This window comes from Trifolium pratense, linkage group LG6 (assembly GCF_020283565.1).
Source record: "Trifolium pratense cultivar HEN17-A07 linkage group LG6, ARS_RC_1.1, whole genome shotgun sequence".
In the NCBI taxonomy this organism is placed as follows: domain Eukaryota; kingdom Viridiplantae; phylum Streptophyta; class Magnoliopsida; order Fabales; family Fabaceae; genus Trifolium; species Trifolium pratense.
This window is the reverse complement of record NC_060064.1, coordinates 5,361,211-5,374,755: the sequence shown is the minus strand read 5'-3', so window position 1 is coordinate 5,374,755 and position 13,545 is coordinate 5,361,211. Positions and strand designations below refer to the sequence as shown.

The following is a 13,545-nucleotide window of genomic DNA, read 5'->3' as shown; positions in this document are numbered from 1 at the left end:
TTTTAACCAATATAAGAGAGTGTGTTAGAGTGTGTTTATTATTGGAGTGTGTTGCTAGCACTCCTCTTGCCAAAGATATGAGCCAAGGATGGATTGCCAAAGATTGAGCCAAGGATGGATTGCCTTAAGACCAGACGTCAGGACGATCCTATAATCGTCTGGTCTTATCAAGGACGGAGTTTGGTACAATATTGCACCAAACCCACTCGATTCTTTTCAGAATCAAGCTTTAAGGTTACAGCAGTTGCCAGCTGCTGTAACCCATTTGGTGGGCATGATAATGCGATGCCCACGATCGATCATGTTTGCCGACGAGTGGACATTAGATACAAGATTATTGATGTTGAAGCCATCAAGATTTCCGCTTGAATAGAAACTAGTCACCTCGGACCCAGAAATATTCGGACTGCTTCCGTTAGTTTCTTTTGAGGAATTTAAAGCTCCAACATCAGATTCAAGGAGTTCAGAACTCTGAGAGCCGCTGCACTGCAATTGTTGACCGCCAAATTTATGCACTTTACTTCCCGCTTTATCATCTCCACTAGCAGATTTCTTTGTGTTCAAGAAGCGACCACCGCATCCTCTTGGTCGCCGCAATGCATGGAGATGGCGTGACTCATGCATGTAGGGCTGTAAGACAAAAACAAAACTCAGATAGCTTAACAAAAAGCAAAAAGGATGCAAAACTATTTCACAAGTAGTCAAAGTTTGTAATTAGTAATGAAAGTTATCTTTTGAGTCATCAAAGGAAAGTGCATGTTGATGTTTGTTATTAACAATATTCTTAGTTATCTTCTTCAATCTTAATCATAGAATAAAATATAATATCATTTAAGCTTGCATCTTTCAATACATAATGCCTTAGAATTTTATAATTAATTAAGTAAATTGCAACTTATAATAAACTTTATCTCATGATTCTTCATCATATTATTTCTGCTTGAAAAATATAAAATAATAAAAATGCATTGCTGCAGCATATAGCTAACAAAGAGAGTGTTATCCACTCAACTTTCTTCCTTTCAAATATCTTCGTAAGGAAGGTCTCAAGTTCGAGTTTTGTAAACGAAGAAAAAAACATCATAAACCCAAGTTAAAGTGGCATTCAAAATCAGGACCAAAAAACTTCAACGAATAATTGTACCTTACGGCGTTTAATCAATTTCTGGCCAAGTACAGCTTTGGCGCGGGACTGCCGACGTCTAATGATTCCATGGTACTGCTTAGCATTTACATAAATCGGTCCATCATCAGATGTCATGTTAAGTGGCAGCATTACACGCCCCTATATTGTTACATCATGAAATACACACAAATTAGCAAGTAGTGAAAAATTTATAGTAGATCAACAAATGATAAGTGTGAAACCGTGTTGAAAGCATAACATAGTTTATATCGATTAAGAATCTCGCGAAGTAAAAGACACACCGGAATTTGTGGTCCATAAGTTGAGATGAGTCCATAAAATTGATCTGCATAAGGATATTTTGTACAGATCTACAAGGGGAAACAAACCAAGAATAAGTAAAACATGTCTACAAATAAAATACTAAATCATCAAAGAAGTGTTTAAAATCTTACCATAGGTTGATTAAATCCTAGCTCGAAACGAGGTGGAGTATCAGGGAGTGATGACTGCAGTGATATGGCTGTATGAGGCTTTTGTGCATCACCTGACATTTTAAAATCATCTGAAGAAGAAACATTTGAAAGTTGGTATGTCAAGTGCAGCAAAAACTGTTACTACAAATAATTGAAGTTTATAGTAATTAAATTTTGTCCCTATAGTTTAAAACCATTTGAAAGAGTTCCTATAGTTTCCAAACAATGCAAAATGGTCCCTATAAATTGGACTTGTTTTGTTTCTTGTTTAGAGAAATTTCTGGAATTATAGGAGTTATAATAGGACAATAGTGAAGTTTATAGGAATCTAATAGGACCATTTTGCATTGTTTGGAAAATCATAAAATATTTTTCAAATGGTTTTAAACTAGGAATCCAGTTAGGACAACATAACCAGAATGCAAGGTTTTTTATTTTTTATCATCAACTACCTCACACAATATGGCCACTCAAAAAAAGTATGGAAAAATGGTGCAAAGGTACCAATTTTTTGTGATATCTAGGTGTTATAGACTTAGATTCTGTTTGGATAAACAATGCTTATTGCATAAGTGCTTATCATATAAGTGTTTATGTATAAGCTAATTCAATAAATAAATAAAGATATTTGTGTGTTTGGCTCCGTGGTGGAAAAAATAATTTAGAAAGAACAGATTTTGTAAAATTGATTTTGATTAAAAGTAAGTTGTTTGAATACATTAACGTAAATTGAGTTAAACAATACATACAAAGCTAAAACTCAATAGTAGATGCAAAAATGCAAAATTTCAATTTCAAGTTAGAATCAATTATGGAGGCAAATTAATTCTACTCTAGAACATTCAAATATGTCAAAATGAAATCTGCACCTCTAGAATCAAATTTGCCTCCTCCAAAAATAGAATATAACATACACTAAATTAAGTTAAATTGTTTTCATATAAGTTATAAACTGTTATCATAAGCTATCATTGAGAGTTTATAGAAATAAGGTGAAAATGCATCCAAAAGGAAATAAGCTGAAAACAACTAATGGAAAAATAATAAGCTCTCTCAAACAATCTAACTCACAAGTGTTTATGCCAATAAATAAACTTTTAAGTCAATCCAACCACACTCTAATAGTCACAACTTTACCAACAATTGATATCAATTAACCAAGACATTAGGCTAAAGTGGTTAATGAGCTCTCCCTAGAACAAATCGTTGTGGAAAACAGGAGTTCGATTTCTAGTGGGAACAATTCTTGGCCAGATGTTACTAACCTCGTGGCCAAACTCTGGATTATCAGGGACCCTTTCCCTCGGGAACCAGAGAATTAATACAAAACAAACAATTGATATCAATTACTCCTATTGTAGTGTAAATACAAGACACCAATAACAAAACTCAAATAGAAATATACATAAAAAATCAATCAAACTACATACCTGGAAAGATGGTAAAGTGATTAGTTAGCCCTTTCCCCAACATAGATTGCTTACTTGCAGCAAGTTGGTCAACAGCAGAGATAGGTGGCTCCAATGAAAAGGATTTTATTTGGCCACCAGACTCTCCATAGACTGATTGAGATCCAAAACCACTCCACCATGGTACTGTTGATGAATTATTAGTACCACCAGATGACAATTGCCCCACAAAATTGTGTGCAATTCCTTCATGTTCTTTCAGATAAACAGTTTGCATAGCCATTCTCCAAATTATCCAAAGATTATTTCTAAATCAAATAAACAAAAACAACTTCCTTTATTCAAAAATGGAAGAACAATTACCAACATAATATTCATTTTTTTTCTTAAAAAGGAATAAAATAGTACTATGTTTATGTTCTACCTCAGAAGATTTCTCTATTCAGTCTTCAGCATAAAGGTCTTGAAACAGAAGCTGGAAACAAAAACAGAAATTAATGAACAAATTGTCAATTAAGCAATAATACTAATATTAATAATAAATGTTTAAGATAAGTAGAAAAAGACAAAAATAAGGTGGGAAAACCAATCAAAGAAAGATACAACTCAACAACAATTCCAACAGAAAAGTACAACAGCAACAACCGTAAATACAAAAATATACAACCAACCCATATACATATAGTATATACCATAATACCACAACCATAACCAAAAAAATTAAGCTATAGAAACAAGCAAGAAAAAAAACTAATCTTTTTTTTCAAAAAAAAATAATCTTTTTTCAAAATAACACTAAAATCAAGACACCCTTTAACTCCAAGAAGAAGAAGAAAGAAAGAGAGAGTACCAACATGTGAGATTGAGTTGTAGAAGCAGAAATAGTAAAACCCCATTAGATTGGAGCCATGTCGGTATAATATGAAGCAAAAGCAGGCACAAAGAGGAGAGAGAAAGTGGAAGTGAAAAAGAAGGAGAGAGAGAGAGAGAGAGAGAGAGAGATGAATGAGTACAAAGAATTTTTTGTAATGGAAAATGATTCACCAATGAGGTTGAGTTTTCATGCATTATCAAAAAGACCTTCCACCTTCATTTAGTACTATATATGTGTCCTGTTTATTATTTTTTTATTGTTTTTAAATGGATTATAGAATCACTCCTCTTTCTCTCCATCATCACATTGATCTAACATGTAGTAGTAGTAGTTCAAATTAGTCCAAAATTTGCCACTAATTATTTTCTACCACTTTGCTGATCTACCTATCTTTTACACAATTTTTAGAACAAATTATCATTAAAGAGTATGGCTTAGGAGTTCCACATTGGGTATATCAACGTGTTTGGTATTTAAGTTATGAGATTTTTTTATCTATCGGACGAGTTTTTTAGGTTGGGCTCTACATGTGCTTAAATCCTACCAATTTTATTGAGAGTTGAGCCACAGAAAGGGCAACATATATGTTGTATTACGGTGTTCTACCGAATATTGATAGGTAAATGAAGCCTTCGGAGAGAAAAATCAAAGTGTTCAATGTGGTATTTAAACCACGAGGCTCTCCTACCTATGAAACTAGTCTTTTGGGTTGGATTTTCATCATGTGCTTAAATCTTAACGGTATGAATGTGTGAAACATTGTTACTTATTGGGGTTGTTTGCAGCTAAAAGAATGACGCATTCATATATTTAGTATATTTTCAGCCGTTTGATGGATTAAGATTGGATTATTCATATTTTAAGTTTGACATTTTTTATTTTAAAACAAGTTAAAAATTATATTGAAATTTGGATCGTTCGATCTTAATCCAATATTTTAATGTATCAAGATTATAAAAATGTTGATAAATATATCTTTTTTAATAAGTTTGGTACTTCTATGTGTATTTTGTTGGTCAGATTATTCACATACGTATCTTCTGTTAATCAAATTGGTCAATACAATTATAAATGGAATACATGTTCAATAACTTTTTGTAACTTTAATATATTTAAGGATTATAGTGACAATTAATGTTTTACAAGTTTAAGGAACAAAACGATGTTTTACTCAAATTTTTTAACATTGTTAAATCAAAACTTGAATGAGGAAAGAAAATGTTGAAGATAGTGGCCAAACTAGGAAAATAATTTTTAAAAAACAAACCACTCATCTATTTGTGGTAGTGCACCTTAAATGTTTTCTAATTTTATATTCTCACTAATGCAAGTGGAACATGTTCCTCTTGATAAGTTTTAGATATTTGAGACGTGGTCCTGAGTTTGCAAAGTTACATGCTTAGCTAGATCTAATTATACTATGGACTAGAGTTTGGCTTATGAAAGCAATAAAAATGAATCTTCTTATATTATAATTCTATACTATTATTTTATTGTTCTCTTTATGAACGTTTGTAATTGTGATAGAGTTTTACTTTTGAAGTATCTAGGAAAAAAATGATAAACAATTTCCACATAGTGAAATAATGAGAATTTTAGTATAGAATGATATGCATGGAGGGAGGTGTGTACAACAATTCATTAGAATCTTTTATTTTTAATAAATAACTAAAAGGTCTTTGAGAGAAAGGGAGGAGAGCAAAATAGAGAGAAAATCTTACACATTTATTTGAAAATATTTTGTAGAGAATAGTAAATGAATGTGTAAGATTAATATATTTTAAATTTTGAAAGTATTATAATAACATAAGTTGAATTTGAAGAATTCAATAGATGACGCGGGTCTCTTTTAGTTTAACCAAAGATCTGGATTTGATCCCTGACTTAGCATGCAACATCGTTAAAACTTTTAGGAAGAATTTAATACATATATATTTAGGTCTCATATAATTAATTTACTGCCCTTGGTAAACTTTTTCAAGAGAAAGTGATAATTTATCAGATTGTGAAAAGTTAAGTAAAAGAAAAGTTGTCACTTTCACTTGAAAGTTATTTTTAGATAAAATTACCAAAGCATATCCATCTTTTAGAAGCAAATCCATTTTTAGAGTTATTTTAGTCCTTTACTAATTTGGAATTAATACATACTCCATATAGTATATGTTTTGTTCTCTATTAGCACACATTCCAATGCTACAATTTTAGTAACATGTCTCTTGGTGCTCCCATTAGAAACTACACCAAAGAATAACAATCACACATACAGTTGTTGCATGATCAAATATGCAAATCTAAATGCCTTCACGCTTCAAGTTTGGGTTGTTTTCAAAGCCGGCCATATATATATATTTTTTAGATGCTACTATAGAATAAAATTTATATAGAATATAGTATGAGAATAAATGATTTATAGTATACTTTGAATTGGCTCTAGGAGCCTTTTAATTTTTTGGTGATGTGTATCTATATAGATTCTGTTCCCTTAGACCATTGAGCTACATTTTCATTTAGCCGGCAAAATTGTTTTTAATTACGTGACAAAAAATTGTTACCTAATTAAGATACTCTAAGTAACTTTTTTTTATTTATAGCAAGCTAGCAATCCTTTGTGGCACCATGTGGCTCCTTTACAATATATCACCTTTTGTTACTTTTCCCTCTTTCTTTTTTTATAAGAACCATTGTTACCTAACAATTATAACATTGTATTAATGCAAAACCATGTATAATCATTGACCACTAACCAAAAGGAGAGACTTTTTAAAAAATTAAAAAGAGAGAAAGAAAGGAAGAAATGAAAAGTGGAAACATTCATGTGAGAGAAAGATAGGAAAGGAAGGACCACATACAAATATCCTTGCTTTAGGATGATTTTAACCGAACACTTAACACTCATCAACTTTGGTCTCAATTTGAAGGGATTAGATTTTCCACGGTTATTGTGTTCAAGCAATATTTAAATATGGATGGCTGAGATAATTTTTTTATTAAATCTTATATTTAAATTATTTTAATCACAGTATCCGATCATAAATCAAAAATTCAGATTGTTTATGAAGTGTAACTGTGTAAAACAGCTACAACAGATAATTCATATCCCAATTTGAAAATTGGAACAATACATATATACACGCTGTGATTTTTTAAAAAAAATGATTGTTTACACATAATTTGACATCCAACGCTGCATATGATCCGAATATGGTTTAAATTTTTTAATTGGTATATTATTTCATTTTAAATGGAAAACAAACTAGATCAGAAATTAATGTAATTTGACATGTGATTTTGTGTGTCAAAAAATAACACAACTGTATGTGTTTATTGATTTATGATCCATCTTTAAAATATCTCAATGATTTTCATGCTAATTTTATGTGTTGCAAATTCTCAAACTATATTATAGTCAATAGAAATACTCCTATATATAGATCTTTATGCTTCTTTCACTATGTTGTCATGCATATTTCTTATTTGTCTTTTTGTTGTCGCTGGAAATTTAAACATGAAACATAAATAATCGATGAAGTTGAAAATTAAGAATAATTTAAAGAGAATCATAGCCCCCGTGCATATTAGTACTACTGTATGGTCACGGTATATATTCTTCTCCCTAACCCTCTATAACATAATTTTTCCAAGAAATTTAGCATCTTTGAATATATATAGTACTTGATTTTATTATTATTTTCCTTCTTTTCATGGAATATATAATCATATTTGAAGTATCTCACATACTAAATGTTAATCTTTATATATATAAAAATTTACTCCTAATTAAGCAACATGGGTAGAGAAAAAAAAATTAGTATATTTGGAAAATTCTTCACAATTTTTACCCACATATATGATTTATTGTTAGGGTGCTTTTGAAGATACTCAGTCATATTTTTTCTGAATGCTCTTTTGTTTAACGCATTTACAATTTATTTTCTGCTGCTCTTGGACCAGAAAATGATAAATTAGCCTTAACAATGGTTACAACATAGAGAGGCTACGACCATATTTTGAAAGCCATCAAGTTATGGTAAAAACTGACTACGGTTGTTGAGTTAATTTGATGGTAAACCACTGAGTCACTCTTGACACACGGTTTGTGTGGAAGCTGTGACAAGTAGATGTCATCAAAGTGTATGAGAGCTCATGCAAACGATTAGGAATAATTTTAGGCACGTTCTCAACATTTTTAATGTGATTGCCATTGTTTAGATTATTCGTATCATTTGCATTGTTCGTGGTTGGGTACATCCAAAACATCTGCTGCAAGTCTCCATAATCTTGTTTCCATCATGATAGGGGTTCGTACACCGGATCCTCCATCCACTTGTGTGTATGAATTTATAATAATCTTTATCATTTTGTCTATCTATAAAAAAAAATATATAATTTTTATGTTCTTTCTTACATTTTTTTACTAAAAAAAATTATTTTATTTGTTAGGCCTCATTTTAATATTAGCTTTAGACCTCACATTATGTTGGGCATGAAAGAATTTTAAGTAGATCATGTTATAGATATGAAGTTATAACATAATTGTAAATGAGAATATAAATTGTAACCGTGTACTTGGAATGAGAGCAGATAGATGAATTTTCCATTGATTGAAACTGAGAAAAGGTTGAGACGGTGTTTCTACCTCTCACTGATGAGCCATTATGCGTGTTATGTTTTTCAGTGTATCTAAATTAATGAGATGACTAGAATATATACTTACCAGTGGAGGTAGGGACCTCTCGAGAGGCTAACTAGAAAGAACGGTCCAACTCATCACGGTCCGTTCAACATTAAGCCTTATAATAATATTTATTTATAGGCAAATGCTAAATAGTGCCCCCGGGGCACTCTTTAAGCCCTTAAATAGTAAGCTTTTTATAGAATTTTTATCGGAATGCGTAAAGTCAACGCATTGGAAATTGTAGTATTTAACTTTTTGAATAAAAAGTTTCTTTAAATGGAATGCTTAAAGAGTGCTCCGGGGGCACTCATTAGCAAGACCCTTATTTATAAAATAAATAAAACATGACAAGTTAATATACTTGATTTTATACACATTTAATTATATTTTAATAAATCAATTAAAGTGAATCCAAAATATTCAACAGGGTCGGCCCTGATCATAATGGAATTGTGTTAGGAAATAATAGAAGAAAAATAAACAGGAGTACAATCAACAACACAATAATATAACGTGTAAACTCCAAAATCGAAGAAAAACCACACTTTACTCTCAAATACTCTTAAACAAAAGCATAAGAGAAAAACAAAGACACAAATATAAACTTAAATGTTTTATGTGCTACTGTTTTGTATGTTGAAACTCGGGGTCTCTATATATAGTATTGAATTCCCCCACATTTCTCTTCTCTAAGAAATGTGTGATTTCTCCAATATAATTTTCTTAACTTTTTTTTTCTTCATTAGCAATGTAAAACTTATATTGCAATCATCTCCAACAAATTGTAGCTCTCAACTTAGGGTTATAATTTTGTCAGCAATTATTAACACTATTTAGTACATTTAATTTTGCAGGAATAAGATAAGATTTGGTTTCATGACGTTCAAAGTGAACTTTTGTGTTGAATAAAATGAAGCAAATATGTATGAATGGCCGTTGTGACTTTGTGACCCAAATGCTCAATGGCCTTCCAAGTGGCAAATGGAAATCTAAGCCATGTAAAGGCAAAAGATTAAGAAGGGGTGGGGGCGTTTGTATTTTGGTGATTAAATTTGCATTCCACATCGAATATACCATATAAATATATATGGAAAGACAGCTATCGTTGCACTTGCTAAAAGTTTAGTAGATATTGTTACCAAGAACATATTTCTTAAAAGTTATTAATAGTATATTTTCAAAAAAAAAAGTTATTAATAGTATCGGTTGATATTTTAAGTGTGAGTTGAGTCTCATATTTGATGAAAAAATATATTGAACACTTTATAAGTAAATTGACTCGTAAATCTAATACCTTAAAATTTTGGATTAATATGTCTAACTCACTTATATAGTTATTCAAGACCCAATGTGACGTTCATAAAAAATGACCTAATGTGATAATTCTCATATCCTCTCTCATGACCCAGAGTGTGTCAGAAATAAACAAAAAGATGTATATAAAACAACCATCCCAAAAGACCTCAAGTCTCAACACCTAAAATGCACGAGTGTCACCTTTGATTTAATCGAAAACCACGATAATGTTGGAAGTTTAGAGGAACGGAAAAACCGCTAGACTAATATATATCATAATCACAAGAGAGAAAGATATTATTTCCATCAAAAAAATTTAATTATTAAGTTTATAAGTCAACTCTCTTATATATCTGTAAAAAAAAATCAACTCTCTTATATATTTAACATTATATTTATTCATATTTAACGTGAAACTTAACTGTCACACTTGAAATTCAAATGATAAAATGTGATGTTTACGGTATCTAATAAATTTTGCTAATGCGTCAAAAAAAAATTGCTTTCATGTAATCACATATCCCTTTCTTAAAAAATCTGGAACTCTTTATTACTACTACTATCACATTCTTTTGCAATAAAAAATTAGAAAAAACTACAGCTAAGTAAAGGAGTATAGATATACGACAAGGGAACTTTTATTTGCTTTTTGAGTTAAAAATAAAATAAAAACAAAAGGGGAGAAAGAGACTCCATTATTCATTTTCTTCATTCCTAAAACTAATTAAAGTTTGTGAAGTGAAGTGGGTATGCTGATCATGTGTTAATTTGTCCTCACGTCTCACTTTTTTTTTGTTTTGACAGATTTGTCTTCACGTCTTGTCCGTACACACACAAAAATATATATATATATATATATATATATATATATATATATATATATATATATATATATATATATATATATATTCATGAGGTACTCCTCTCCTCTAGTCTTGAATATAAGCAACAAAACAAAAATGCACATCATTTAAGAAAGTGAAGTAAATAATTAGATAAAGTATGTCATTTTTAATTTTACCCTTACTTTTTGTTTTAAATTAAATTACTTTATTATGGGTAAAAGTGAAATCAAGGGTAAAATTGGAATATTGATAATAAACATAATAATTATAGTAGCTTTTACTTATATTTGAGACTTCCAAATTTTTTGTTTTGTTACTTATATATGACCGGAGAGAGTATATTTTTACTTTAAAGTTATAGACATTTTATTTACGATAACTTTCATGAGGTATATATAGAGATTTGCTAAAACATGCCTAGTCGTGCATTAACAATATACACTAGGGTATATTTAACTACTCCTACTTTTTATGTGTAAACATATTATTATTTGTTTATCATCTTCTTATTCAAGTTATGAAGTTAATTGTAGTACATAGACTCTCAACACAAGTTCTAACAATATTTAGGTTCGATTTATAGTTTAGAACTTTATACTAATATTCGACGAGATTCAGATATCCCGATGGAATTCAGATATATCTTCGTCTCACCATATATATCCCACATGAATTTAAGTTACATTTTAATTTTTCTTTATTAAAAAATAAACTTTAAAGTTCAAAACTATTTTGCTTTAACAATATGATTTTCTTAAACAAATAAAAAAAATAGAAAAAATGGTTTATTTAAGACTCGATTTACAAATAAACATAAACCTATTAATGTAATTTATAAGTTTAATAAAAAACTTATAATTTAAAAAGGGTAGGATGTAATTTCAATACATGCGAGAGGAATTTGAGAACGAATTCAAGATATATATATATATATATATATATATATATATATATATATATATATCACTATCTCTATTATCCGTCCTACCATCATCTTTTAAAATTGAAGAACATTTCTAGTTAGACGCAAATCAAATCAACTCAAGTTTTACCTATTAATATCGCGCGGAGTGAGTGAGTATGAATGATATTTTCATCTATTCCTCACCATCTCTCCTTATTAAATTATTAATTGAACGTACAAATTAACACTTATGTTAGAAAGATTCATATTGTTGAATGAAGATTCATTGGAAGTCATGATCATCTTCAAGCCACTCAAACATAAAGTAATGTTTGCATATATATATGCGTCCAAAATTAACATATTTTTTGACGTCATTTATGAAAAGGTGGTGGATGGTGGACAATAGGGTGGAGGCACGTTGGCTTCTGCAGGCTTAAACCCATATTACTTTTAATTTTATTTTTATAAGAAAAATACACACAGCTTAATTTATCTCATCTTAAAATATTTTAAATGTCTGTTGAAATATATATTTATATTTAATAATGTGTTCTGGGAAGATAAACATAAAAATTTAATAGCTAGAGGTTATCACAATTTTTTTTTTTAATTTTGTTTTTACTACGTACACATTAGGAAATATTACATTGATGTGTGTATATATCTTAATATTAGAATCAAACGATTAACTAATTAAGATATTGAGTCAGGTAGCTAATGAATTTTTTTTTACAATGGATTGCTCGAAAGAATTTAGGTTTAATTTTTTGTGAAAACAATTTTTAATTATATTTTATTTATTTTGCGGTCAAACTCTAGTTTACTAAATCTTCTTTCCTTAAAAATCAGATGGTTAATGCAAAAGAAATTACGAGATTACTTCATAAAAAGAACAAAGAATTAAGAGATTAATTAGGTATGATTCAAAAAAGAAATTGCATATATTTCATTATCATGTAAAAAACAAGTAATTTCCTTGCCATATGTTACTAGAGATTCTCCTCTTCTTTTTTAATGAGAGATAGAGATTCTCATTTAGAATATGAGGATTTTAAAATTGAAAGTCGGCGTTAGAATCTTCCCAGCAATAAATAATTTATGGTTTATATTATTTCTATGGTGGCACTCAGAATAAGTGGGGAAATACTATCATAACGTTCGTGAACTCTAAATGTACAGTACACTAATCATCATTGGTGCTTATTTGTGGGTTAGGCAAACTATATACTATTAGTGGATTTTTATATTTTTTTTAAATTGAATGTCTTTATTTATAATTGAAGAAATTAAATCGTCGAATTTTAAGGTATTTAAATGGGTGACAAATGTTTTTTTTTTTTTTTTTAATATTTTTTTTTTTAAGTATTTAAATGGATGACAAGTGGCTGTTTCTTTGTTAGTGGGCCTGAGTGGTAGAACTTTTTCTGTTTTTCTTTGTCTTGAGAAGAAGGTCTTGTACCCCATGTACTAGCTATTATTTGTCTTAAAAATAAAGTTCGGAACCTAGATTTCGAACTTTTTTTAGTTTTAAAAAAAGTCCATTTTCAAACGGAAAAATGAAATTTTAAGAGGAATAAGAGAATGATAGGGTTGGAGGAAAACAAAAACCTTCTTGATTATGTCACATCACTTGAAACTTGAGCCCAACAAAAATATTGGGCATCACAATGAACCTGTTACCAACAACCAGACCTAGCAACGACAATAACCGGTAGTATTGTATATATATATTGTAATCTTACATGCTAGATTTTCTTGTGTTATATTTGCACAATGTTAATTAGTTCTTAATAGCATGCATTTAATAATATAATTAAAGTATAGATATTGAGCTTAGGATCATCTAATGGAAGCATTTCATGACTAACTCAGATCGGGAAATATCAAGAGGAGAGCTTGCGATTGATGTGTCGTATTTTGGATGACATATATGACCT

General features: G+C 29.8%; 1 protein-coding gene across 2 annotated transcripts; it reads right to left on the bottom strand.

The window, feature by feature from the left end:
• Positions 1 to 75: 75 nt before the first annotated feature.
• LOC123890309 (nuclear transcription factor Y subunit A-10-like) lies at positions 76 to 4,078 on the bottom strand. Of its 2 annotated transcripts, none has more exons than XM_045939888.1 (7): positions 3,862 to 4,078; positions 3,436 to 3,486; positions 3,033 to 3,319; positions 1,582 to 1,691; positions 1,429 to 1,497; positions 1,145 to 1,285; positions 76 to 630 (listed from the first exon to the last, which is right to left on the bottom strand). In XM_045939888.1, the coding sequence occupies exons 3-7, from the start codon at positions 3,292 to 3,294 to the stop codon at positions 223 to 225; spliced, it is 990 nt and encodes a 329-aa protein (XP_045795844.1). In that variant the 5' UTR covers positions 3,295 to 3,319; positions 3,436 to 3,486; positions 3,862 to 4,078; the 3' UTR covers positions 76 to 222. The 2 variants fall into 2 exon arrangements, with proteins under 2 accessions (XP_045795844.1, XP_045795845.1); XM_045939889.1 differs by having other exon boundaries at positions 3,866 to 4,078.
• Positions 4,079 to 13,545: the final 9,467 nt, after the last annotated feature.

Bases quoted from the DNA above. Each gene is read 5' to 3' on its own strand.
- LOC123890309 (XM_045939888.1), bottom strand. From the start codon at position 3,294: ATGGCTATGCAAACTGTTTATCTGAAAGAACATGAAGGAATTGCACAC. The intron at 1,692-3,032 runs GTATGTAGTTTG...TTTCTTCTTCAG, and splicing joins TCACTTTACCATCTTTCCAG to ATGATTTTAAAATGTCAGGT. The intron at 631-1,144 runs GTACAATTATTC...TTTGTCTTACAG, and splicing joins AATTGATTAAACGCCGTAAG to CCCTACATGCATGAGTCACG.